The sequence below is a fragment of the Cyprinodon tularosa genome, unplaced genomic scaffold (assembly GCF_016077235.1).
Source record: "Cyprinodon tularosa strain WSP-4 unplaced genomic scaffold, ASM1607723v1 ctg223, whole genome shotgun sequence".
NCBI classification, from domain to species: domain Eukaryota; kingdom Metazoa; phylum Chordata; class Actinopteri; order Cyprinodontiformes; family Cyprinodontidae; genus Cyprinodon; species Cyprinodon tularosa.
Genome location: NW_024038833.1, coordinates 1090845 through 1116038, shown reverse-complemented (window position 1 = coordinate 1116038; position 25194 = coordinate 1090845). Strand labels below are relative to the sequence as shown.

At 37.2% G+C, this 25194-nt stretch overlaps 1 protein-coding gene across 1 annotated transcript in view; it reads left to right on the top strand.

Moving 5' to 3' along the window:
- Nucleotides 1–25194, top strand: part of LOC119784299 (ERC protein 2-like) — a 226543-nt gene that overhangs the window by 93310 nt on the left and 108039 nt on the right. The window contains exons 15-17 of the mRNA XM_038286276.1: nt 9513–9606; nt 14945–15091; nt 21340–21500. Of these exons, the coding sequence (XP_038142204.1) occupies nt 9513–9606; nt 14945–15091; nt 21340–21500 (402 nt within the window). The remainder of the gene's footprint in view (nt 1–9512; nt 9607–14944; nt 15092–21339; nt 21501–25194) is intronic.

Here is a 25194-nt window from a genome sequence, read left to right as displayed (position 1 = left end):
TGAGAGCAAATCCAGTAGATCAAAAAATTTACCCAAAGACGATCAATGGCCAAAATAAAATTTTGTTGCTAACAGTATTATAAAGTTATGAGATTCTAATTTCTTCACTAGACATGTCCCTCCAAAAGGCGATGCTGTTTTGCTGATATTAACCTTGCATAACGACGGTTGGGGGTGCATTTGGAGCTGAAGTGGAGATAGAAAAAATTGTCACTTGTCACACATCTTGTTTTGGTCTACAGTCAGTGCTCAACAGCCCCACCTGGTGATACAATTTCACTTATTGCTCCTTTAAGTACGTAGGTTAGTTGGGCCTCATTTCAGGGACATTAGTGGCACTGTTAGAATCTTTATGTTTTAGGGTTTTACTCTACATTGTGTTGACTTTTGCAAAGATTCTTCACATTTTACTGCTATCTCATGGCTTCTCATATGTGTATTTTTCCCATAATCATATAACATTTGTATGTTTTTACACCAGTATCAGTGAATTTAAAAGATAAAGAGTTCTGCTTCTGGCTTTGCATTGCTGTTTGTTCACTGTGTGTATTTGTTTCTAGGTGTGTGTGTGTTTGGGTTTTTTTGAGTTTACCACACGGCAGACCGCCAGCGGCATGGCAGTGGGAGGTGGTGTGTCTAACCCAGACACTGTCTGTTTATACAGCTCTGTTTATTACTGGCAGAGTGCTACTCAATTATCATTTGATTTATGGATTGGCATGGAGTGTATATGTACCTGAATAAGTAGTTATTTATTGTGCGTGCACTTTGTGCACACTTTTAATTCATCTGTGTCTACATGGAAGTTACTTAAAAAGTCTTAGAAAAATCTTTATACCTTTTGAACCATATTATGGAAAAATTTAATTGATCCACCAGATTTTGAGTAATACACTAACAAAATGTGATGCAAAACAGTGAGACAGAAAACTATGCATTGTTTAAAGTTTCACTATTTTTCACTGATTCACTATTTTTTAGTTCCAGCTTTCATTGTAAAAACAATTGAAAGATTTGTGACTTTGGTGTATGGCTTTGTAGGTTTTAATGGACAACCTTTTACCTAGCTTTAGTTTCAGGACAGTTGTGACGCATACAGATTGGATGCAGAGAATCCATAAACATTTTTTTTTTCTTTTTCAAACATTAAATAATTAAGTTTGGACATTTAATAATCCATTCAAACACATTTATAGTATTTTATTTATATAATTTCATTGTAAGCCAAGCAGCAGATTTAATGTCCAGCTGCGACATTTAACCTACTGCCTGACATTAAATGTCAGTATAGACTGCACATCCTGGATCCACCACGGTTTTCTTCCTCATTTATTATCCATTCTGCACACTTTCTGCTTTGGAATAGTGTTTGAAGGTATGCGGATCAAATATTATAAGAATACAGTAGCTTCTGCACAGCCACTGCATGGATCCTCTGCTGTGTTTCCATGTTTGTGCATTCATTATGCCTCTTGAACGGTTGCATGCAGCTGTTGTGAGCTATCCAGCAGTCCTTGAGATAGTTTGAAGGGTTTCCTTTTCCACTCAGCTCATCTATCTTTTCAGGGGTGCTGTCTCATTAGTGTCAGCTAGGCTCTCCTATCAGCTCAACCCTTCCCCTCTGCTCTATACACACAGATCAAAGGTCAGAGGCAATCCAACCACAGGTTATCAAAGAAGGATCCTTATAATCATACACTGCAGCTGCACACCTAAAATAAAATATGTTTCCAAAGTAACTATAACAGACACTAGTTCTTTTGGCTGCAGTACGACTTTTTCCATTTTTGTTTAGATAAATACATTAAATATTTGCACGCGAGTAGCTGTGCACATGTGTTGTGTGACAGCATGGATGGAGTGTGTGTCTGTGCTGAATGGACATCAGTGTCAGAGCATATGATATGTAGTGAGTCTGAGCAAAGGATGAATGTGTTTTTAATCACATTGTTTCTGTTGGATCTACGTTGGCTGACCTATTAACGGTCATTAAATAGAGGGGAAGATAATAGATGAGACACATTAACATTCATTTTGAAACAAAGCAAAGAGAGGCATAACGAGCAGGTCATTGTAATAAATAAACTTTAGCAAGGCTATTGTACAGCTAAAGCTAATATATATGTGATTTAAAGGAGGTTACTTTCTCTCTCTCTCTCTCTCTCTCTCTCTCTCTCTCTCTCTCTCTCTCTCTCTCTCTCTATGTCTATCAATTTTGCAGCATGACATCTTAAAACGCCATGTTTTATTTTATTCATTTATGTTTAATCCCCTCCAAAAAATATATCTAAGGGAATATATATCACAATTTTAGATATTAAGCCATCTGCAATTTTGAATAATTTTCAATAAATAACAAAATGTAAAAAAGAAAAACAGTTCAGCTTCCTACACCTTTTAACTTCTCAGCAGTAAGGGCCCAATCCGAAACTGGCCCCTTAACACTCCCCCACACACTTACCCTCCCTTTGCATTTTCCTGCGGAGCCTCTGTCATGTTAAGGGCCGCCCCAAACCATGTAGGGGGTAGATCCGTTCAGCCCTTAAAAAGCAAGTCTGCATCAGTGCAGAGTATCTAGGAATCTTGACAGCAAACAAAAGCTTCTTAATGGTTGAGGAAACACTTGTATTAAAATGTAATTTCTACTGGTTTATTGTACTTCGTCACAGTGACAAAAAAATCACATGTTAGGAGGCAGGAAAAAGAAGTCAAGGGAAGATCCTCTGAAATACTTTTATTAAGCTTTATAAATTTAGTTTCAAGAAAACAGCCCAGCAAGGCAACAGCCATGGACATTGGGTGGCTCTCTGTTGCCAAAGCAATGGCTGATTTCCTTTTCTGTTGGATACCTTTCTCATTTGTACTCTGGAGAAGGAGGATGCTGCCTCATTGACCGAAGATGCTTAAAGATTTGACTGACAGTGGCCAGTTTTCCCCATCAGACTCAAATGAGAGAGGAAAAAGCAATGATTGTATATATATTTACTTATATATATATATATCTATAAATGTATATATAGACACTATGGTGTAGCGACACAACAATAGGCCCGTAAGCAACGTTACCTGGTAGGGCCCCATATAATGTGCAACACCCCATTCTTCTTTAATTTTTCGTTCCTAACACATTGTATGTAACGGTTATACTTTTAATCTACACTCTGGATTACCCATTTTATATTATATGAGTGTATTTTTTACCAACCGTCTAATGAACTGATACATAGTTATTAACATAGTAATTAAAAGTACCACTGTGTGCTTTGCTATTGGGGTCGTGTTTAAATGGCTCACCATTATGTTGAAATCTGGTCTGTGTTGGGGTATAAATAAGGTCAGGTCAACCTGTTTAATATCAGATGGGTTTAATACCACTTTTTTGCACCATTACATCTGCAAAGAGACGTCCTAATCCACAGTTGCGTAGGGGCTCCTACCAGGTGTCATTGATGGGGCCCCTAAGAGGTCGGGGGCCCCTTGGCAACTGCAGTCTCTGCTTACCGATAGTTACGCCATTGTATAGAAAAATTTATATATATATATTTATATATATACTCAACAAAAGTATAACCACAACACATTTGGCTTTGCTTACATTTTTTATTGTTCACTTAATGATCTAAAACCTTTACCGCATACACAATACACACCATTTCCCTCAAATGTTGCTCATAAACGAGTCTAAATCTGTGATAGTTTAATTAGGCTCTAATTTGTAGGTACCGATCTGTCATTACCATATTTTAATTTGACAAACCAGATCTTCTTAACTTTTCCTGTTTGGTGCCATTGCAATTGTGGGTCTTGATCCGAAGTGGAGCAAAAAATAGCTCGCTCCGTATTGGAATCTGGGGGTGAGACAATTTCTGACAGTTTATGCGGAAATTCTTTGATTATATAAACCAATTGTCTCAGCAGCTGTCTGAGTGGCTCAGACAATCTTGGAGGTCAACATCATGGATGGTGGTCCTGGGCTGGTGTGGTTACAAGTGGCCTGTGGTCGTGAGGCTGGTTGGATGTACTGCCAAATTCCTTGAAACGCCTTTGGAGACGGGTTAGGGTAGAGAAATTAACATTCAGCACATGAGCAACAGCTGTTGTTCACATTCAGTGTCACCATACCAATTTTACACTCCCTCAAATCTTGCAACATCTGTGGTTTTGTGCTATGTGATAAAAATGCACCTTTCAGAGTGGTATTTTGGGAAATCTAAGGCACACCTGTGCACAAATCATGTTGTCTAATCAGTATCTTGATATGGCACAGGTGGGATGGATTATCTCAGCAAAGGAGAATTGCTGTCTATCACAGATTTATACTGGTTTGTGCAGCTGTGTCATACAAATAAATAATGAAAAGAATCATACATTGTGATTTCTGGATTTTTAAATATTTTTTTAAAATTATGTCTCTCACAGTTGACATGCACCTACGATGACAATTTCAGACTCCTGGATGATTTCTAAGTGGGAGAACTTGCAAAATAGCAGGGTGTTCAAATACTTATTTTCCTCACTGTATATGCACATCAACTTATTTTTTTATGGGTGAATATGAAGGCTTAAGGTTTTCACCTAAAGCCATCACGGTTCTACACATATAAATAAAATAAATCGAACTATGTGTTGGTTGAGCTAAACTTTTTAAATAAATGAACTTTTACCTATCAGAGAAACTTACATAAAAGGCTATCTTGTATGATGCCGATTTAAAGAAAAGGAAGGTGGGCGTGTAGACGATGCTTGTGGAAATATTAGTTTGACTGTGCCAATAGTTAGACAGGGTATGGTCTGTATTTTGGGGGAAATTTCAGACGGTTTCACATGAGGAAGAAACAAGTAGTTGGTGGGTAACACATTCATACAAACAAGTATTTTCATGCACACTAACAAACAAGTATAACTTTTGGCCTCTTTCCTGAGATTATAATCAAACACCAGGTGCAGTAATGCCTGACTGAATGCCAAAACACACACAAACAGGTTCAATTTCCATAATTTCTCTGAAACAACATTTGTAAACAATGTTTCTGTTGCAGGTGTTGGTGTAGAAAAAAGAAGCAATTTTGGGTTTATAATTTCCTTTTAGATTTCCTGTTTTACTGGAGAATTAAAACAAGTGGCACCTGCAACAAAGATGACTGCTGAATTTATATCATCACTTTATTTGATTCCTATTGTTGTTTACTCCAAGATCACTTGTGATGCAACTATTTAGTTGTCAAAAGTAGGTGAGCTTTTGTCCTCAGGCTAAAGTAGATTGTACAAATATCTGTTTTTTTTTTTGTAAACCACAATTAACCCCTTAAGTATCTGGATGCAATTTATTTTACATTTGAACATTCGTCTTATACAGGATTATTGATCTTTGGAAATCAGTGTTTTTCTTTAGAATCTTTTGTAACAGATAAACAAGGCACCTTCAAGCACCTGGAAATTGTACCCAAGAATGACCCAAAATCTTGGAGATTAACAGTTATCTTCTAGATATTTTATATAATTCTCTTGAAGTTTCTTTTGTTTCACCGAAGACGGTGTGTTTGAGGTTATGCTTGAAAAACAAAAAAAAAAAAAAACTCAACAACTCAATCTGAGGTTGAGGAAATGGTTCCCTGCTACTCTCTTGCTCTACATTTTATCCCCAATTGCAAATGAAAAATGCATATTTCTGCAACGAACTAGTCTGAATCTTCCCTCATCCTCCTCAGACAGTAAGCTTCACACTAAGTGCCCTCATATGCCTGCACCTAGGTCAAAACACTTAAATTTGTATTGCACTGATACCTTTATAGGGGTATATCAGCTATCAAACAGGACCAGCTTGTAAGTTTGTACACCTGTGCCAGTGGAGGTTATGTTTGTCATAAACGATATGCCCTTATTTCAACTTTGCTCTTCATGGACATGCCTCTGAGCTTATACAACCAAACACAGAGATCTTAATCAATCAAAAAAAATCTCTCTTGATGAGTATGTCTTTACAAGGAAATTAAATATATGTGCATGTAATCATTTAAAACAACTACTTATGTATTGGATTAAAGCCATTGTCATTTACCTAAAAATAGATATATGTTATTACATACATACATATATTATATACATATACATATTACGAAATATGTTATTTTCTTATGTGCAGCATCAACAGATATATTAAGGTCCCTCCATGTTATAATTTCTTACGACAAAAATTCCCCTAAAATATTTAATAAAGCACTTTTATGAGTGGCAAGGTTGAGTGTGGCAAATGAATACATCAACTTGTTTGCAATACTTCATACTTATTGCCCACCAACATCAATCATACCGACTGACGCATCAGTAAATACTCACCTCATTCCTAGAGGTGTGACAGCAAATATTTGCCCACATGTGGGGGCTTCTTGTAGTTCTTGCCAAGAGTAAACACACAGGTGTGGATGTAGAATAATAATGTGGTACACCTTAACAGCTGCTTGGTCACAGCTTATTAACAAGGTTTGAGAGTTCTCTTAAGCACTAATATGTCACTGTCAGCCTTCTTGCATACATACATACATACCTACATGCATATATAAATCTGTATGTGTATCTTTTTTCTTACGATACTGCTCGATTTTTGGGGGGAATGTGTGTTTGTGTATGCACATGCTTGCAACACTGCTTTTTTGTTTTGTTTTATGTTGGTGTTGTTGAAAGATTTATATTGCAGTGTTACACCTCTATGAGTCGAGTCTTGTCTTGCCCATGTTTGCCAAGTCACAATGAATCAAAACACACAGTCTTTGTCCATACCTGATTTACTACCTACACTGTGGCTCAGCTGTTTTATTGCATGATAAAAGCGCAGACATTGTTGTAAAAAATAGTTATATGTTTAATGTGAATAAAGCAACATGGGTTAATCAATCTGGTTATATAAAAAAATACTTTTTAAATAATTTTCTAACTAAGAAAAAGTATTCTTATTTATTGTTTAAAGCTACAGTGTGTAATAATTTCAGGGATATACAGTCAGAAATGTAATATATTATACATAACTATATTATTTATCATCATCTACGAGCTCAGCCTCTTAACTTTAATATTTGCGTTGCCTTAGAATTCGTTATTTATAATTACATAGGAGCGGGTCTCGCAGCCATGGAGGCAGACATCTTTGCGCTACAGCAGCGCAGAGCCAACAAACTAGCGATTGCGAGATCGCCCATTACGCTTGAAAGTAACTACGGCAAGTTGAGAGAGATGAACTGAGACGGTACTGAACACACAGACTAATGAAATACTATCTGTAAAATTATCTATGTAAACAAACCTCATCACTTGAGAAGGTAGGTGATGCGGACGTTGTGGAAGACATTTTGTCCCGTAACGCTAGCCGTACTGTTGGGGGGGAGAAGCGGTGGGGGGGAGATGTTCATGTTGCTGCGGTCTGCAGTCTGGACGTTAGATGTCGCTGAAAATTACACACTGTAGCTTTAAACTAGAAATTTATTCCTTTAAAATAACTATGCCCTTTATCAGTATGACATTAAATCTGACTGGATGGCCGCATTACTAACAGTATTTTCTTCAAATTTGGATGTTTGAATATGCTCAAAGTATTTTGGTTTTAAATAAGTTAGAAAGCTTATCTATTCTGTCCATTGCTTTGTAAAGCTTAGTTTATACAAAACGCATTTCTTCCTATTTCTAGTTGACTGAGAATTCCAACACTACTACTGTATACAAGTTAAAAGGTCCATCTCAAAAACAAGATTGTGAATATTAACATGGTTAGCATGTATGAATAAAGCTGAAATGGATAAACATGGACAGCTGATGAGTTTACTTAACTACAAATAACATGGTTGTGTGTTAAAATAAGCATAATAACCCCATAACAACACATAACTATTTTGTTTCTGGCACTGTGTTTTTATGGTTTTGTACAGTGACCTTGATTGTCCAGAAAGGCACCTTTTTAAATAAGAGAAGAAAAAAATAAAATGCTAGATTACTTTTGAAAAATGCGCTCAGTGACCAGGGTCTTTTTTTTTTTTTTTTTTACCATGTGGTCTGATGAGAGTAAATTTGAAGTGTTCTGCAATAACGACCAGTTAAAGCACTGAATCCTTCAAACCATAATATTCAATCCTACCTGTAGACCACTGAGGTGGAAACTTCATGTCGTCTGGGTGTTTTGCTACAGGATGGGTTGTACTTAAAACTATAGGGCATATCATTGATAGCTTTTATTTGGACATGTTGAAGTGACATCATCAGGGACTTTATTACTGCAAATGTGTCTTCCAGTTGCACAATCCTTTTAATCCTAGTTTAAAAGGATTGTGCAACTAGTATCCTAGTTGAATTGGCACATACAGTAGTGACTTAGGGACAACAAAGTCTATATGTGGCCATTAGAATGGTGAGTCCAAGAAAGATGGCATACACAGCTGATTCATATAAAACTAATTCTGTAAAGATAATTGGTTAAAAAATTCCCAGTAGAGGTCAGATTCAAGTCAGAAAGCTAATGCAAAGGATTTTAGCTTCAAATTTTTTTTCAGACCACTGTCTGGAGAAGTCTCTAAAGGCTAATACAAACTCAGCAAAAACTAAGACAATTTTGTCTTGTTCTCAAGGTTTCAATAAATGTATTTTTAGTCTTTTTGGAACGGTTTTTGCAACACCCTATTAATAAGAGGAGTTTGCCAAATGAGCCAAAGGCCCGGATTTAAACATTTTTAAACAGTGAAGCAAAGATGGCCGTTTACCTGTCCTGCAGTGACTGACTACAAGAGGGACCTCACCTTGATGCCGTGGCTCTGTGGAAGTGCAACGTTAAAGCCAGAATAAGGCTGGAGTTTCACTTCCACTGAGCCGCACAGAACATGGAGGATTTTATTCAGCTGTGGGGTTTTAACAACATTTTAAGTACTGTGTCAGATGAAGGAGAACTACATTTTAACAAGTTCTCATATAATAATTTTTGGCTGACACTTATTTTTACCTTAACATTGATTTTTAACTGTCATTTGTTTTATGTCAAATATTTATATGTTTTGAATTGTGTAAATAAAGTGTTATTAAAAGTGGAAAAAGTTAAAAGTCAAGGTTTCAAGAACAAGAAAAAAGTTTGTTCTGCCTGCAAGTGTTCATACTACACGAGCTGCTGAAGTCCATCCCTCTATAACACATGTCACTGAAGTTCGATCGAGAGATCTAGCCAGCAGTTATGGAAAATATATCTAGAAAAGGAACAGTAATAACAACTCAATATTGATAGCAGATTAGTGCGAACTATGCTTTTTTTATTTATAAATATAAGGTCTTGTTTTTGTAACCTTTGCTAACCCACACAAAAATTACAAAACTTGCTGTGGCATAAACAAGCAATGCAATGAGGCCAAACATTTCTTACTTTGATACATATCAATTTAAAGAAACGAGTTGAGGAATTCAGTAAAATTTCTTTTGTGGAAATTTAATTCTTGCATTTCTTTATTAAGCATTTAATCAGTATTGTTTATGTACTTTGCTTAAAGGCAAATCAAGTCTCCAAATATCCAGAAGCAGATGGTGCCTGGTGAGATCCGGAAAGAGGCCTTGGCAGATGGACATCCACATTCTTTATCACAGGTTTGAATACCATTATATATTATTTCAAATGAGTACTTTCCTAGTATTGGAGCAAGTTTAACATCCAATTGTCGGATTAGTGAGTTTAATCCACTTTATATCAGTAACAAAAGCTGTTTCTTTGTTGTTTGTTTCCCCATCTTCCCTTTTTTGAAACATTAAATAGGATGCTTTTGATCTTTTTCCCTCCTTGAATTTCAGTTGTAAATGCAACATATAGCAAAATGTTCATTTATGGCAAAGTTACAATGCAGTTTTTTTGTTTGTTTTGTTTTTATGTTTCATTGCTGATCATCCGTCCATCCATCCATCCATTGGTCCATTAGTGACAAGATTTTTTGAATTTTAAAAGTAAATTTATAGCATCGGTTAGATGTAGTGTTGCGCCGATGCCATTTTTTGGCCCTGATTCCAATCCCGATACCTGGCTGTGAAGTATTGGCCGATACCGACATCATACCGATACCATCTGTTTGAAATTGTTATGTGTGTGTATATTTGAAGAACTGCATACTACTTGGATGTAAAATAATTGCCATCATGGCTTTGTCAAGTTGCTGCCTACCTTTGTTAAGCAGGAAAAAGACTAATACAAAGTGAATCCAGTAGAACTTTTTATTGCCTACCTGGAATGATTGACAATAGCTGAATAAACTTCTGGCTCTCAAAATGGTATCGTGCCCTATTTGTTGGTACTCGCCGATACTGATACCACCATTTTAGTGCTGTATCAGGGCCCCACCCGATACTGGTACTAGTATTTAGTCAAATGTGTTGTTTAATGCGATGCTGATCACAAAGCTCTGAACCTTTAAATTACAATGGGACCTGGAAAACAAAAACAGCTTAAGACACAGCTGTGAAGGGCGACAGTGGCGTCGGGTGCAGGAGTTTGTCTGAGGGTTGTCAGTTTGAGCCCCGGTTTTGGCTTTCAATGTCGTATGTCCTTGGGAAAGACACTTCACCTCCATTGCCTACTGATGTTGGTTAGAAGCCTGGTGGCACCAGTGTACTGCAGCCTTGCTTCTGTCAGTGAGCCCCAGGGCAGCGGTGGCTACAATTTTGCTTGCCTTAATCAGTGTTCAAGTGTGTGTGTGAATGGGTGTATGACTGAAAGTAGTGTAAAACACTTTGGTCAATTCTCCTGACCAAAGAGCTACAGTATATACAGTAGCAGCAATTCAAAATGGTCCTTCCCAGTCCAAATGGCAGCCCACTTCCCTGCAACTCCCAGCAAAAACCCCTCCACCTTCCAGCCACTGGAGTGACCCCCTCTTTCATATTCTGACCAGGATATGAAGCTTCTTGTTCGATCTTTATGTCCACAAAACATGACAGAATATTTTAGTACAAAGATTGATGTTTAAAAAGGAATTGTAGGGGACCAGCCAAGCGCCCATCAAGGAAAGTGGGTAAATGTTGAATGGCTACTACTGTAAGTACGGGCCATTTACAAGAAGGGACAGAGCAAACTTTGTTTCTTTAGAAAGCTTACATCTTTCAATGTCCGCTGTGTGGAGTTGGATCTTCTTTGTCATCGTCTGTTGGGGGTAGTACGAGAAGTTGTATAGTAGTAAAGAAGTTGAATAGGATAATAGTGAGGGTAGCTCTGTTCTGGAAACTGATCTAGAATATTTATGAAAGAATTCATTATAACATGAGACACATTATGGCAACCCCGAGCATCCTCCATATCAGATTTTTATATACAGTCAGAGAGTGTCTTCAGTCAGAGAAACAAAAGCTCCACAAAAGCTTTTACACAGACCAATCCTCCCTAGACCCATTAATATTTATAACAAGTGGTTTAAGAACCCCCCTGTAATATGAGTTACAACAGCATTTGATTTGCCTTTGGAATTAATAAATTATTTTGGATTTATTATTTTAGAACTTTTTTATACGTTTTGAATAAGTGCAAATATTTGCAGTATAGAACCACCTCCAGACCAAATTATCATTATAATTTGGTGTTAATTAAAGGAGCAATAAATAACACATTCAGTGTGTTTCGTTCCGATTTCAAACTCTAGGTATCATTAGTACTTCTCATTTGAGTATGTTTTTTATTAAATACAATTTTCATATCTTTAAGTACTGCATATTGCTACAGCAAAGAACCAACTCTAGATAAAGATGGGTGAAAACTAAAATATTGGGTTAGAAAAGTGGATAAGGCCTAAATGCTTATCGCCTTTAGGACAAATTGATAGTACTGAGGTGATGGTGATGCTTCATTCTTGAAGGACTGAAATCTAAAGTAAGTGGTTTACTTCTTTAGCATATGTGCTCTGGTCAATTTATTCTTAACCAATGCTCAAAACTGTTTAAGAAACTTTTATGTCTTATATATGATATCAACTTTTATGTTTTCTTTGCCAGGACTTCTGACAAAGAGTTGCTCCATCTGTTTTTAAAGATATGGGCTTCAAATTAGTGGACTGTTTAAGCAACAGATTAACCATGGTGAATTGAAAACTTTCAGGAAAAGAACCAGAATCTTAAGAATTATTTATTTAAGATAGCAGAGGCTGGCCAGCATTTGAGAATATTTCCTTTTAATAGTCAAGGGGAAAAAATATCTCTAGTGCAGGAGAAGTTCATACAGAAAACAGCATGCTAAACTGTTCATAACATTGCTAAATTGCACTTTACTGTACATAACATCTTCAATGCTGCTATCCATGCATTCAAAGCAGCCTGTACTATGCATATTGGGCTCTCTCCAGCACTAAGATTTTGTTATGGCCTCTGTCTCGTCTATTTCCCCATGCAGCCTTTTTTTCTTTCCTTTATCTCCAGTTTCATCAGGAACATAGCACGCTCCAAGGGTAAACACACATAAATAAACTCTCCCTATCATTTCAAGACAGTTTATGTGGGACGAACGGATAAAATCTCTTCGGCCCATTGTCTCCACTGCACCATGCTGCACTTTGCAAATACAGAAAAAGTCAAAATCGGAAGTATTAATTTCAAGCATTTGCAAAGAAGTTTTTTTTTCTTTCACTTTTATGTTTAAGGATGATACAATAGCTTCTCACAGTAATTTGCCCAGAATTCTTTAGTTTCTTAGAGTAATAATGAAAATCAAATAATTGTCACCACATGGATTGTAGTATCTTTTTTTATTTTTTTTTTTTTTTTTATCTGCTATTGCACATATGGAGATTTATCCTGCACTCACTATGGGCTAATGAATGTTAAGCAAGGAATTCTTCAGTTGCTGGAAATTAACATTTCTCACTCTTTACTAGTTTATAGAATTGATTGCGACTTTTCATTCAAGCAAAGAAGTACCAGACACATAATAATCCTTCCCAAGTCCATTAGATGATCCCTGTTTTTGCCTAAACTAAAATAATTTTTAAAAAATGGTTGCAGCTTTGCAACTTTTTAAAGTATTTTTTTAAACCAGCATTTATTGTTTCAAACAAAACAGTGATAAAATACTTCTTGCACTTTGAGACACACAAAGCCACACACACATGTGGATGCAGCGTTTTGGTTGGGTTTCACTTGAGGGGTCCATTGGTTGCAGCCTCCACTCAGTGGGGCGTGTATGGATGAGTGTGTGCAGACTTCAGTCTGTTCTGTGTGGTCAGACCAGCACTTGTTGATTCTGGTGCATCGAATTACTGCCTGTCCGTCACAACCAGTTAGTCTTGAGCTGCTGACACGCACAACACGCCTCTGTGTGTGTGTGCATATGTATGTTGCTTACCTCCAGCTGTGGTCTGCTGACAAGACAAGCCACAAGTTTTCACTTTTGATTTTACTAGCTTTGAGATAAGTTCATCATTACTTTATAATTCATTAGTTTTTTCATTTGTATCAGTTAAGAGATTCTGAACTTGTATTGAGTATTTTTATAGCATTTTTTGAGGCAAGTGATAAGGTACTCAGATCCCACTCCTGTGTTCCTGGCAATGTCTCATGACATGACTTTTTCTACATCTGAGGAATCCATTACAATTGAATCCTCATGTGTGACCTATGGAACTGTTAAAAAAAAAGTGCTCTGCTCGCTGAAACACCAAAAATGTGTCTTTTCATTGCACTGCTATAGGTTGACGTTGCCAATACATGCATTTTGGGGTGCACCTCAGTTAACCAGACATGAAACAACAATTTATAGGATAAAATGTCTTGTTTCCAAGAACTGTCAGTATATTCTGTTTTCATCCAAATACTCAACCTCCCCTTGATAAAATGGCCCGTTTATCCTTCACATTTCTTTATCCATATGATCACAAGGCCTTCACACTACTGTTAGAAAAGTGTGAATGTGTAAACACTAAAGAGAAAAAAACACTTTTGAAAATGATGAGAATGTAAGAACAAACCAACAGCTGGTGTTTTTGACATTTCTATCAACCATTGTAGAGAAGGAAATTTTTCTCGCCCTCACCGTAGGCGTCAAAAAGGCCTTACACAAATTGTGCCTGTAGAGATACACTGTCATGTTGGTATACCCACTGGCCCAAATCAGATTACTAATTTCTTCTTCAAGCAATCCTTTTCACTTTTGGCTCAGGGGGACAACTATTACATATTTTCTCTACTTACATGTCTATCAGCTATAAAATAGCAATATACCATTTTCACAGGTCAACTTCCAGTTATGTTTATTATCTGGTCTGTCACATGCGATTTTCTATCCAGCACTAGAACCTAAACTTGTTAAGTGTAAACAATGTTTTTATTCGACAATTCAATGTGGTAAACCTACACAACTGAAAAAAAACAAATTTCAGGTTAATTGATTTGCAATTTATTCCCTTATTCCTGCTGGAGTTGCTTTAGTATTGATCTATTAGTGCAATTTCTAATAAGATATTGAATACTGGAAAATTTAAAACATTGTTTTGGTATCCCACAAAGCAGAGTTTACTTATTGATTTCAAATGTAGCTAAATTTTATTTGATTTTATTGATAAAAACAAACTTATGGTGCAAATCCTGCAAGCTCTTGTACTTGTTTACTTCTCCATAAATAGACATATGACTCTTAACTTGCAACTTGAACAAATTAGTTTTAAATGTGCACTCAAAAGTAACAATAGTATTCTTGCATTTGGCGGTCCATTTTTTATTTGCAGCAAGTTTTTATTTTGCTTGCTTTTTCTTCAGTATTTCCCAAGTTACCCATAAAAAATAATCAAAAATTAATTTCAACTGATTCATGCATTGTTTAACAATGATGTACGAAATTGAGCTGAAAATAATTCCCTGCTTAATTTGAAATCAAATTAAACAAAAACATTTCACCTCTCTGCTTTCCTTTTGCTTCTGTTGTTTTCAAAACATGCTCTACTTCTCCCTCTCCTACATCAAGCTTTGCACTTCCCAGGATGCTATGCGTGAGACAGCAGAGCGGATAATGGAGCTGGAAAAGGCTCTAAGGGAGACCATGAACACCTCTGCACATAGGGAGGCTCTCTGGACGCAAGAAGAGGCTGCTCGTGTTCAGGCCCAGAAACAGGTTTATGTGATGATGTACAAATTTATGGCGGATCACATATCTGCATAGTCAGACTTATGAAGGCACAGTTCCATATACAGTGTCTCTTTAAAAGCTATATGAGGTTACACATGTATCCTCATGTTACATATGTATCTTTACTAATATGACAATATGATTAAGATCTTCTCCTTGTAAGGAAATATGAAGTAATTGTAGTGGGGTTTTTTCTTCTGTATTACATATGATCACTTAGCTGAACTTAAGCTTTAGGCTTGCAGACACTCCTGCCTTTTTTAACCCTGCGTGTCTTACTATCTGAATGTTTGTCTGACTACCAGCTGGTTTCTCTACATCTTCATGTGAACCAAAAATAGTAAGAAAAATGAATGTGTGTGCTTTTGTATGTGTGTGAATCTAGGTGTGTCTGTGGTGGGAAAAAGAAACGGGGCAAGTGAGCATGTTTCCTCTTGGTGTGAGTGTGCATTTGAATGAGAATGACCTTGCATTACTTATGAGTGCCACAAGTAATATGAGATCTAAAAGTGGTTAAGACTAGAGCTAGCATTATGAGGTAGAAATATGTCTGTATTTCTTTAAGCACACTCTAGCAGAGCTTGAAACATAAAAAATGAGGTCTGGTGAACAACAGAGCCAAGTTAGAGAAGGTCAGACTCAGTTTAGAAAATTTTGCCTGAGCCAAAGTTAACTGTGGCTTGTTTTTTCCTCTTTGCGTACCTTCATGCTCAACTTACATTCAGCTTGGATACTATGTTTATTATACAATATTTTGATCCTCAGAAAAGTAAAAAAGAAAAAAAGTATATTTACTAATGCTGATGAAGGTTCTCAGTCATCCAGGTCATAGTCATTCCGTAAAAATTCAAAAAATATCCACTGGACTTGGTTTTCAAGATTTGAAAACCAAGTCCAGTGGATATTTTTTGAATTTTTACGGAAAGAAATATATTTACTAATGAGGGATTTGTTGCATGTGAAGAACCGGATGATTCAGCTTTGACCTAAGTTAACTCATGTGTATAAGAATCAGAAAGGTCCTAGCCTAACTTGTGACCCCCCCCCCCCCCCCCCGAAAAACTTAAGCAGCTTGTTTTTAATAAATCAGTTTACAGCTTTTTATACACATATATACAATCAAAAAGTATGTAGTCACAAAGATGCAGAGTTTATATTGTGTTGCAAAGCTACTTATACACATTGAACTGTTTTATTTTTTCAAATTACAAGTAATGGGGTGACCAAACGTCCGTATTTCCCGGGACATATCCGTATTTCACGTCCTGTCCCGGGCGTCCCGGGTTTTTTTTAGAAAGTGAGGAAATGTCCTGATTACACGCGACGCTCCGTGTGACGTAATCCCTGAGCCGCGTCAGTGCGGGCAGCCCTGCTCTTAATCAGAGGCTCTGTTCTGAAAACCTGGGCTGCATCCTCCAAGGACGCGGTCTACCTAGACTGGATCCTTCGAAGTCCTTGAAAATAAGGAGGCCGGAAGAGTTTTGTCTGTAAATTCGAACAGGTCCTCCCTTCGGCGGGTTTTACCGGCAGTATGCTCTGTTGCTTAGCAACCGTGAACGTTGACACAAAAGCAGGAAAGGAATGAATACCGAGGTTTTCAAAACTGTTTGTTTATTTATTTATTTTTTAAAAAGTTAAAGCGAACAAAGACTACACTCACAAGAATCCAGAGTGGAATAAAGGTTCCAACCAACGGTAGCAGGAACAAATAAAATCAAATGTAATGATAGAAACCTTAGTCAGTTAAATAACATGCTGCTGTCATTCTGCACATCTCTGATGTTGCTGCTATTTTCAAATATCCAATACTGTAAAAATGTCCATAGCTGCATATTGGTTATTTATTCTCCAGTTTTATATTGTTAAAACACTTTACAGTATTTTATTGTTTATATTTTAACTCTTCCCTATTATGTTATTCTTATAAATTTTTCTAAGGTCCACATTTGTGTGACCATTTTCAATAATCTTTCTGCTGCTGTAAATTTGCCCATTGTGGGACAATAAAGGGATTTTCTATACTATAAAAGGGTTAGAAATACATAAGTAAATCTAAACAATGTATGTATAAAAATATATCTGCAAAATCTCTAATATTCAACAACAAAAAATACTTAGTTAAGCATATTGTGCAAAACAACAACAGAAAAATTAAACTCCTATCAGATTTATAGTTCCCACTCTGCAGATCTATTAGAATCTGTCCTTAAATTCCAGCCAAACTCATTTACACAGTAACCGATAAACCTTTAGATAAATCAAACATTACCGCCACATATCTGACTCTATAACCATTAAAACAACTATTTTCATTCATTTCAGACGGAGCTATTCACAGAGTTGTATTATATTAAACTGAACTTCCAAATTTCACCACTGTTCGGCACCAAGTAACATTTCCTCTGATCATGGAGCAAATCCCGATGATGACACATTTGTTCTATCAATCAACCCCCGCCCCCCCCCCCCCCCCCCCCCCCCCCCCCCCCCCCTGCTCCAAGGTGTCCTGGTTTTCCCAAATGAAAATATGGTCACCCTAACAAGTAAAGATTAACAGAAAGTAGTAGATAACTGTGAAGCCTATCTGGATGTTCAGTGCAAACAGTTCAGAATCAGAATGAACTTTATTGACCAAGTTTGATGCATAACAACTGATTTTATTCGTTTCAAATGCTGATATAATATAAAAATGATTGTTATAAGGAAAAAACTTTGAGGAAAAAAATAAGGACATGCAACAATATGTATTTGTGTGTTTGTTTGTAAAATCCAAATCAAGAGGTAAAAGCAAGAGTTTAAATTCAAACTGCCCTTCTGAAAAATTCACAATCAAATTTGTAGAGGCAAAACCCCCAAAAAGCTGCAGCTGTAAGTAGAACAGAAAACATTGACCTAAGAGGTTTGACAGCTTAGAGGTCTTCGTCATGAAAAAAAAAAAAAGACAAAAAATCTGTAGTCAGTAAATCATTTTCCCCCTAATTTGGAACCATGTACTATGTTAGGTCAAATTTAAATAAAATAGATTTTAACAAAAGAGTGAAAAGTTAAAGGCAACCATCTAACCATAGTTTCCCAGCCTCTGAATTACTGGTTGGTGACTGAAAAATGAAAACATAAACTGCTGTTGTTAAAAAAAAAAAAAGTGTGTGTGATTATAAAACAGAAAAAGAATAGTGTCTGCCGGAAAGACCACCTGACCCTGGCACAGTTTCAGAGCACCCTACTAAACTCACATTCTCACACACCCTCCCTTTTTTGTTTGATTTTACTCTTTCTTCTTTTCTCCCTCCGAAAGTAATCAGTCTCATGATGTGTAATGAACTGAAAATCTTCTGTCAGCCAGACCTGATGAAATGTAGCATGGGTAATGCCCCTGGTCACTTTTCTTCACACCCCCATCCTCTAAGTCTCTCACTTTATCTTTGCTGCTTACAGCTTCTTTCTTTCTCATGGAATCACCTCTAACATCCATCCTTGTTCTTTCTAATTGACCTTCTTAAGTTGTCTCGTATAATTATGTCCACTCCGCCTTTCCGATGCATTTTCTGTCCATTTCCCACTTTGGCGTTTGAACTAGGCCTTTGAACCAGGAACAGGACATGAATGCACTAGAGGGATTTGGTCTGTACCTTTGAGCTTTCAATCAGCTTATCAACCAAAGTGGGCTAGCCTTAGCCAGCTTTAGCGTGGTTGGAGAGCCTTTTTCTTGAAGTTGAGCTAAATTAGCAAGCACAGGCTTGCTTCTAAGAAGATTAAGTCCCTAATTTCACTAACCTTCATTGTATTCTTTATTAATGATGTGATCGTGCAATGACATCTACCCTGGGTGGTGCAGTATTTAGATTGGAACTCTAAACCATGCATGATGGAGAGGTGCATTTAAGTGGCTAACAGCAATAGATTTGTTTTGATGGAGGCATGGAAGAAACATTTAGTTTAAAACAACACTATTTTTTTGACTCAAGTATTAACTTAATCTGAGATACATTCAATAATTTCAGGTTAATATACAGCACTTGGCACACATTGATGTGCCTTATAGCACCTTCTGAGAAACCTGACTATATAAGTTGAAAGGGTTGGATTTGTCATGTGACATAGATTGCTATGGTGTCATTGGACAAGAGAGTGGAGCTGAGTCCTTGCAGCAGTAACCCATTTGAACATCTGTCAGCACAGCGCAGAGAGTGAGAATGACACTCCATGTTCTTCTAACAGTTTTTATGTGACATTGTGTGTGAATATGGTTATAAAAAGTCACTTCAACTAGACATGTCCATCCTTCAGACAGGTTTAAGTCTGCCTTGCATACGAGCAGAGTGAAACATGCTTAAATCTTTTCATTTAAGCCAAGTTTTTTTTTTCAAGATAGTATGAGCTCTTTTATTGGAGAAAGAGGTCTCAGAATATAAAGTTTCAAGTCTTCCCTCACACATTGATTTAGATTGATGTATTGACTTTGACTAAGGCTTTAACACGCATTAATAGGCTTTAATTGAATTAATTTTAATTCTCCGGCTGAATTTCTGGGGACTTTTTTCTACTGGATGATTCACCTATGACAAAGTCTAAAATCTTCTCAACCACTGTGAGGTTTTCCTCCACTATTGTGCTTTTAGCCAGCTTGAAACATCATATCAACTCTGTCCGGCTATTATGTCGGGTTAAAAAAAGCATTCTGTTCTCTAAAGTATATGAAATGTTTCCATTAGATTTCCACACACGTTCGACACAAAGTGATACTTTAATACCATTTAGATTATGTATCAAACTGCAAAAAAATGAAACCTTAGGATATAGTTTTATTACCCAACTCTTATTTAAACTGTATGAGACTATATCCAGGATCTGTCAGATGTGTGAGTCTTTGTTCTCAAGGTTTGTTTGCCTACATTTTTTTCATAGGCCTGTCTTTGACAGACCAGATGTATGTATACCAAAATTATATTATCATATTGACTTTATGTGTTAATGCTAATTACTTAATGAGAAAAATAAATGCAGTTGATATTATTTTGTCATAGTAAAGAAGACTGTATGTAAATACATGCCTACATCCTGCTGCTGCTTCACAGGTATGTCAATTTTGTTTGTCTGGCACATAAAATCCAACTTTGTAAATCCAAATACAAAAAATTTTTACCTGATAAAATAGGAAAACATTTTAAGTGTAATAATCCTTTTTTGTAGGGTTCCTTGTTTTAATTTTATTTATGTCTTTGCACCATGCATTGGAATAACTGCTGCTAAATAAAAAGAAGAAAAAAAACATGAAAAAAAAAACATTTAAAAAGACATTTAAAAGTTGACTTTCATGCAAATTCTTGGTATCCTTTGTCTTTCTTTTTTTTTTTTTTTTTTTTTTACATTGTTCCATATGCGATATTCATGACCAGTCAGGAAGCACAATTTGACATCTGTGGAACACACCTAGAAAGCTGGAGGACATAAATTGTGTCCCAAAATGTGTGAATGATTTGGCTCCTTCATGAAAGATTCCCCTTTTCTTTTTCATGTCTGACCCCTGCAGCTGTTTCTCAAAATGTACATCTCCTGTTCTTGTCTTTGTTTCTCTTAAAGCCTAATCTGAAACGATTTATATTTATGTTTGCATATAATCAATCTTCAAAGTAACAGCATACAATAGAAATAATGATACATCCTTTTTTATCTTAACATCTTGTCTAGTGCTGCATCCTATTGTGAAGTTCTTGTTCTGGAGCAATTAGACTCCTTCCTCTGTTGGGATAAAGATGCCCTAGGGTCACATCCTGTCTATCAGGCACTCAGTTTGGACACACAGGCTTGCATTGCTGTAGGGCCTGGGTGTGCAGAGGAAGGAGATGTACTTGAGAGCTTGAACATCCTTTTTAGTAGCCCTAAAGTAGAACCACACTTATGGAGAAGATGAAATAAGTGGTGAAAGGGAGGAGAGTAGAGGGAAAATTTGTTTCCATCCCAAGGGTCATTGAAAATGCCATTCAACTAACCTATGAACCATAATAATTTTGCCTCCTTCAAGATGTCAACCGTGCATTGATTTTTCATGTTTAGGCTGTCATTTCATGTCATCTTTACCTGTTCCAGCACTCACAAGCTTTACCATACACAGCCCACACACAGTGAGAGGGCAAAACAGGTCTCAGGTGCTTTAGCAGAAATAAATGACTTAATAACTATAGCGATATTAAAGCATGTTCTAACATCCGTATACCTGTTCTTCCCTTACATAGCTTGAGGAGCTGATGGGGGCTTTAGAGAAGACACGCCAGGAGCTGGATGCCACCAAAGTCCGTCTTTCTTCCACTCAGAAGTGCCTACATGAACGAGATGGACACCTCAGCCACCTGCGGCAGGAGAGACGCAAACAGCTGGAGGAGATTCTAGAGATGAAGTAAGTGTCAGACCACTTAGCATTCAATAATACCATTCAATATTGGTAGTTTTAGATACAAACCAACAGTTAGTACATTACTTTGCCCTCTGGGTCAGCCTGTGTTTATAGAATGGAACAACAAAAAAAAAAACAATGCCTCAATAAAAAGCAAAAAAGAAAACTAATGCCTCCCTTAACAGCTTTCAAAACTGAAAGTATTGCAATAAAAGAAACAATTTATATTGAGTTATTTTTTTTGGCTCCTATACAACAGTCTTCATACCCTTTGTTCTGACACTTGTAAGATATAAGCTTGCTTCACTCTACTTGATCTGATGATTTAATTTCCTCCTCAACATGTCATTAAGTTCAGCAGAGGGCTGCTAATACCCCATCAGTTTAAATCAGGTGTGATGAGGCAGAAAAACATCTTAAACATGCAGTGTGAGCTGCCCTGGGGATCAGAGTATGGTAAAAAAAAAAAAAAAGTTTTAATGGCAAAAGAACATACAGATATTTCAATAAGTCATATGAATAATAATCTTAGTAAGCAGTAGCTTGTTACCTAAATAATTTGATACAATTTGCCTCCGTTATTCTACATGAGGATACTTTTTAATACCTTTTCTTTTCTTTTACCCTTTTGCATTTTAGCCCTGATAGGATTTTATTTTTTTTTTTTTATTAAATTCATGTATGTGCTTGTTAAGCCCTAATATTGCCTGTCAGTTCAGTGTGGAGACTAATGTTTTCCCAAGCTGTTTATTTAATTAGGACAATTCTTTTGTCAGATGAAAAGTAGTCATCTTCATTATGTATGTAACAAAATTTTGGGAATGGAATGGGAGCAATTGTCCTTGATCTAAGAACATTGTGTATTATCTTTATATGGCTGGAGCCAGTGAAGTCTCCTCATTTGCAAACATGTGTATGATGTAGTGATGTGAGATATGATGATGTGGCAGAGTGGGAGCCTGGAGATGTATAAAATGCTTCTTTTTACTGTTATTTGAGGCACTGCTCACTTTCTGATAACGTGGCCCAATGGTGCCATCATATCCATTAAATCTATTTGGTCTGAATAAGATTACTATTGTCTAAAAACTGTTTTCTAGTTATTTAATACATAAACCTTATAAAGTGTTATTTAAAGTGTTTGTTTTGAGTGATCTCTTCTGAGGAAAGAATTGAATACAGAAAGCTGAAAGGTGAAGATACATTGTTCGTTCAACAATTTATCTTGCTTCCTTTATAGAATCCTGATTAATTTGTGGTGAGCTGTGTATTTTTTTTTCATCTAATGAAAAAATTTTGTCATGGTGCATATTTGTGTAAGCATGTCTGCAAGAGTAATGCCGTATATTACTCTTGCAGACATGCTAACACAAATCTGAAGTGTCCTTTGTTTATAGAACATTTGGTTTACCAAGAGGCAGAGGCCTTTTACTACTTCTATGGGTAAAATAACATTTTTTGTCATACTTTTCATGTCCACCAGATAAAGGGAAAGGTGTGTCCTTACAAACGACCCAAGAGTCAGAATAGTTTCATAAACCTTAAATCCTCTTAGTTGTGTGTATATGGTCGTATTTTTGTTAACTGATGGGGACAATTTCCAAGGAATATGCTACAGGGGGGACTTAGGGGCTTATGTACTTGTGGCGACCAACGACTGGACCCGTTTAGGCTCAGGGTTCGGGATGTGATGATAATGGTTAGGGTAAGGGTTAAGGTTAGGCCATATTAATGAGTGGGAAATGAATTGAAGTCAATGAAAAGTCCCCCCAAGGACAGTCTGACACAACGTGTGTGTGGGTGAGGGTGGGCGTGGGGTATTTGTTGCCTTGCGGGGACAGTGTGAAGGAAAATTCACATGGAAATGCCGTTTTGTGGGGACTTATAGGTGCTTGTGGGCACCACTCCACTGGTCCACATGAGTAAAAGTTTTCTTCACTGGTTGTGGGATTTGGTATGTCTTGGTAATGGATAGGGTTGGGATCGTGGTAAGGCCATCGGAATGAATGTGGAATGAATGGAAGTCATTGCTAAGTCCCCATGATGACAGCAGAGCATAAAAAGAGTGTGTGTGTGTGAGAGACAATATGTGTGTGTGCTTTGAGTTATCTGGCTGAAGGGCTATGAAACCACTTATCTGCTCGTCATGTGCTGCACAGAAATACTTTTAATGTGCGCCACAGTAAGGGGAGCATTGATAAGCGTGCACTGGAAAGATTACTTTTAAAGTCCATTATGCCACAATGATCACACATAATGCTAAATAAAGTCTATACACATAGCATTCACTTCTGCCCTGTCTGTGTGTGTGTGTGTGAGTATGCATGTCTTTGCGCTTGTAGGATCACAGTGGAGCTGCCAAAAGCATTTCCCTATGCATGTCCCACTTGTAATACAAACCATCTTCCTGTCTTGATTTCCGACGTTCATTTCTAGCAGGAATGTTGATCAGGAGGCATATTTTTCAAGTAATAAAGACACAATCTGTGCTCAAGGTGTCTCTCTGGAGTCACAAAACTGCTCTGTGACCCAGCATGTGAAAGACATTTATGCTCTTGTATGGCACTGCGCTTACACTAGTGTTACATTACCAACGGAGGATGCCTGAGAGAAAGACGTTTAGTGTGATGGTTGGTTGACATAAACAGCAACAAAGTCTATCAGAATCTTTTCCTTTGTGTTCAAGCCTCTGCCTAGTCTAAACTGGTAGGAGTTAATGAAGGGGGCACAGGGGGTATGAGTGTGTGTGGTCTGTTATGCATTGTATTCTGTGTGTATGAGGAGACTGGGAGCTGGGGGTTTGGGGTCACTGATGATGAGGATTAAAGAACTGTTGAACTGTGAGAGGGCAAAGCTTCGTGAGACAGAAGGGGCCGCAAAGATACGCATGCTAAATGCACACACAACCTCAGTGGAACTCGCATATAATCACTCACGTCTGCAGACATGCACATACTTACACAAACTGTGGCTTTCTGCTTTTAAAGAAAAGGGGCCATATTCCCCACAGCACAGCTCTGGCCCAGGTTATTGGAGAGAAAACTAAACAGGAAAGACATAGGGCACAGAAAGAAGGGTAACAAGAGGGATAGAGGAATAAATACAGGAACCAAGTAAGACAAGCAGAGGGAAGGGGATACAATGACGAGGCTGCACAAAGTAAAGTATTTAAAATCTTAGGGATCATGATAGAAGTTTGATGGGATGCCAGGTTTCTCCCTCTCTCTCTTTCCTCTGTAATGTGGCATTTGTCTAGAAGGTCAACTGAAGCAAACTGTGAGGTATGTTCCACAGCAAACTGGGGAGGTTTCTGTTTGAGCATGTGTGTTTTTGTTTTTAATGTGTGCGCATGTGCTTGTAAGCCAGAGGGAGAAAAAAAAACAACTCTTGGCTTTTCAACACTGGTAATGAATAAAAGAGACAAGGAGAGGGAAATAATATTCCATATCCTCTCATGGCCTGCTGGGTTTTTGTAGCTCCCCATGTTTATGTGTGCATGTGTATGTGTTTTTGTGTGTGAATGTCAGAGAGAGAGTACTGTTATCGTTTTCGGATATGAAGTTGAAGGCTTGATGTATAAGGAGCAATGTGGGTCTCTTCTATCACCCCACACCAGATTAGGTTTCCAAAGTACTGTACAGTGTGCACACACACAGACACAGATGGTCTCCTGAGGACCTACTCATTAAATAATTCT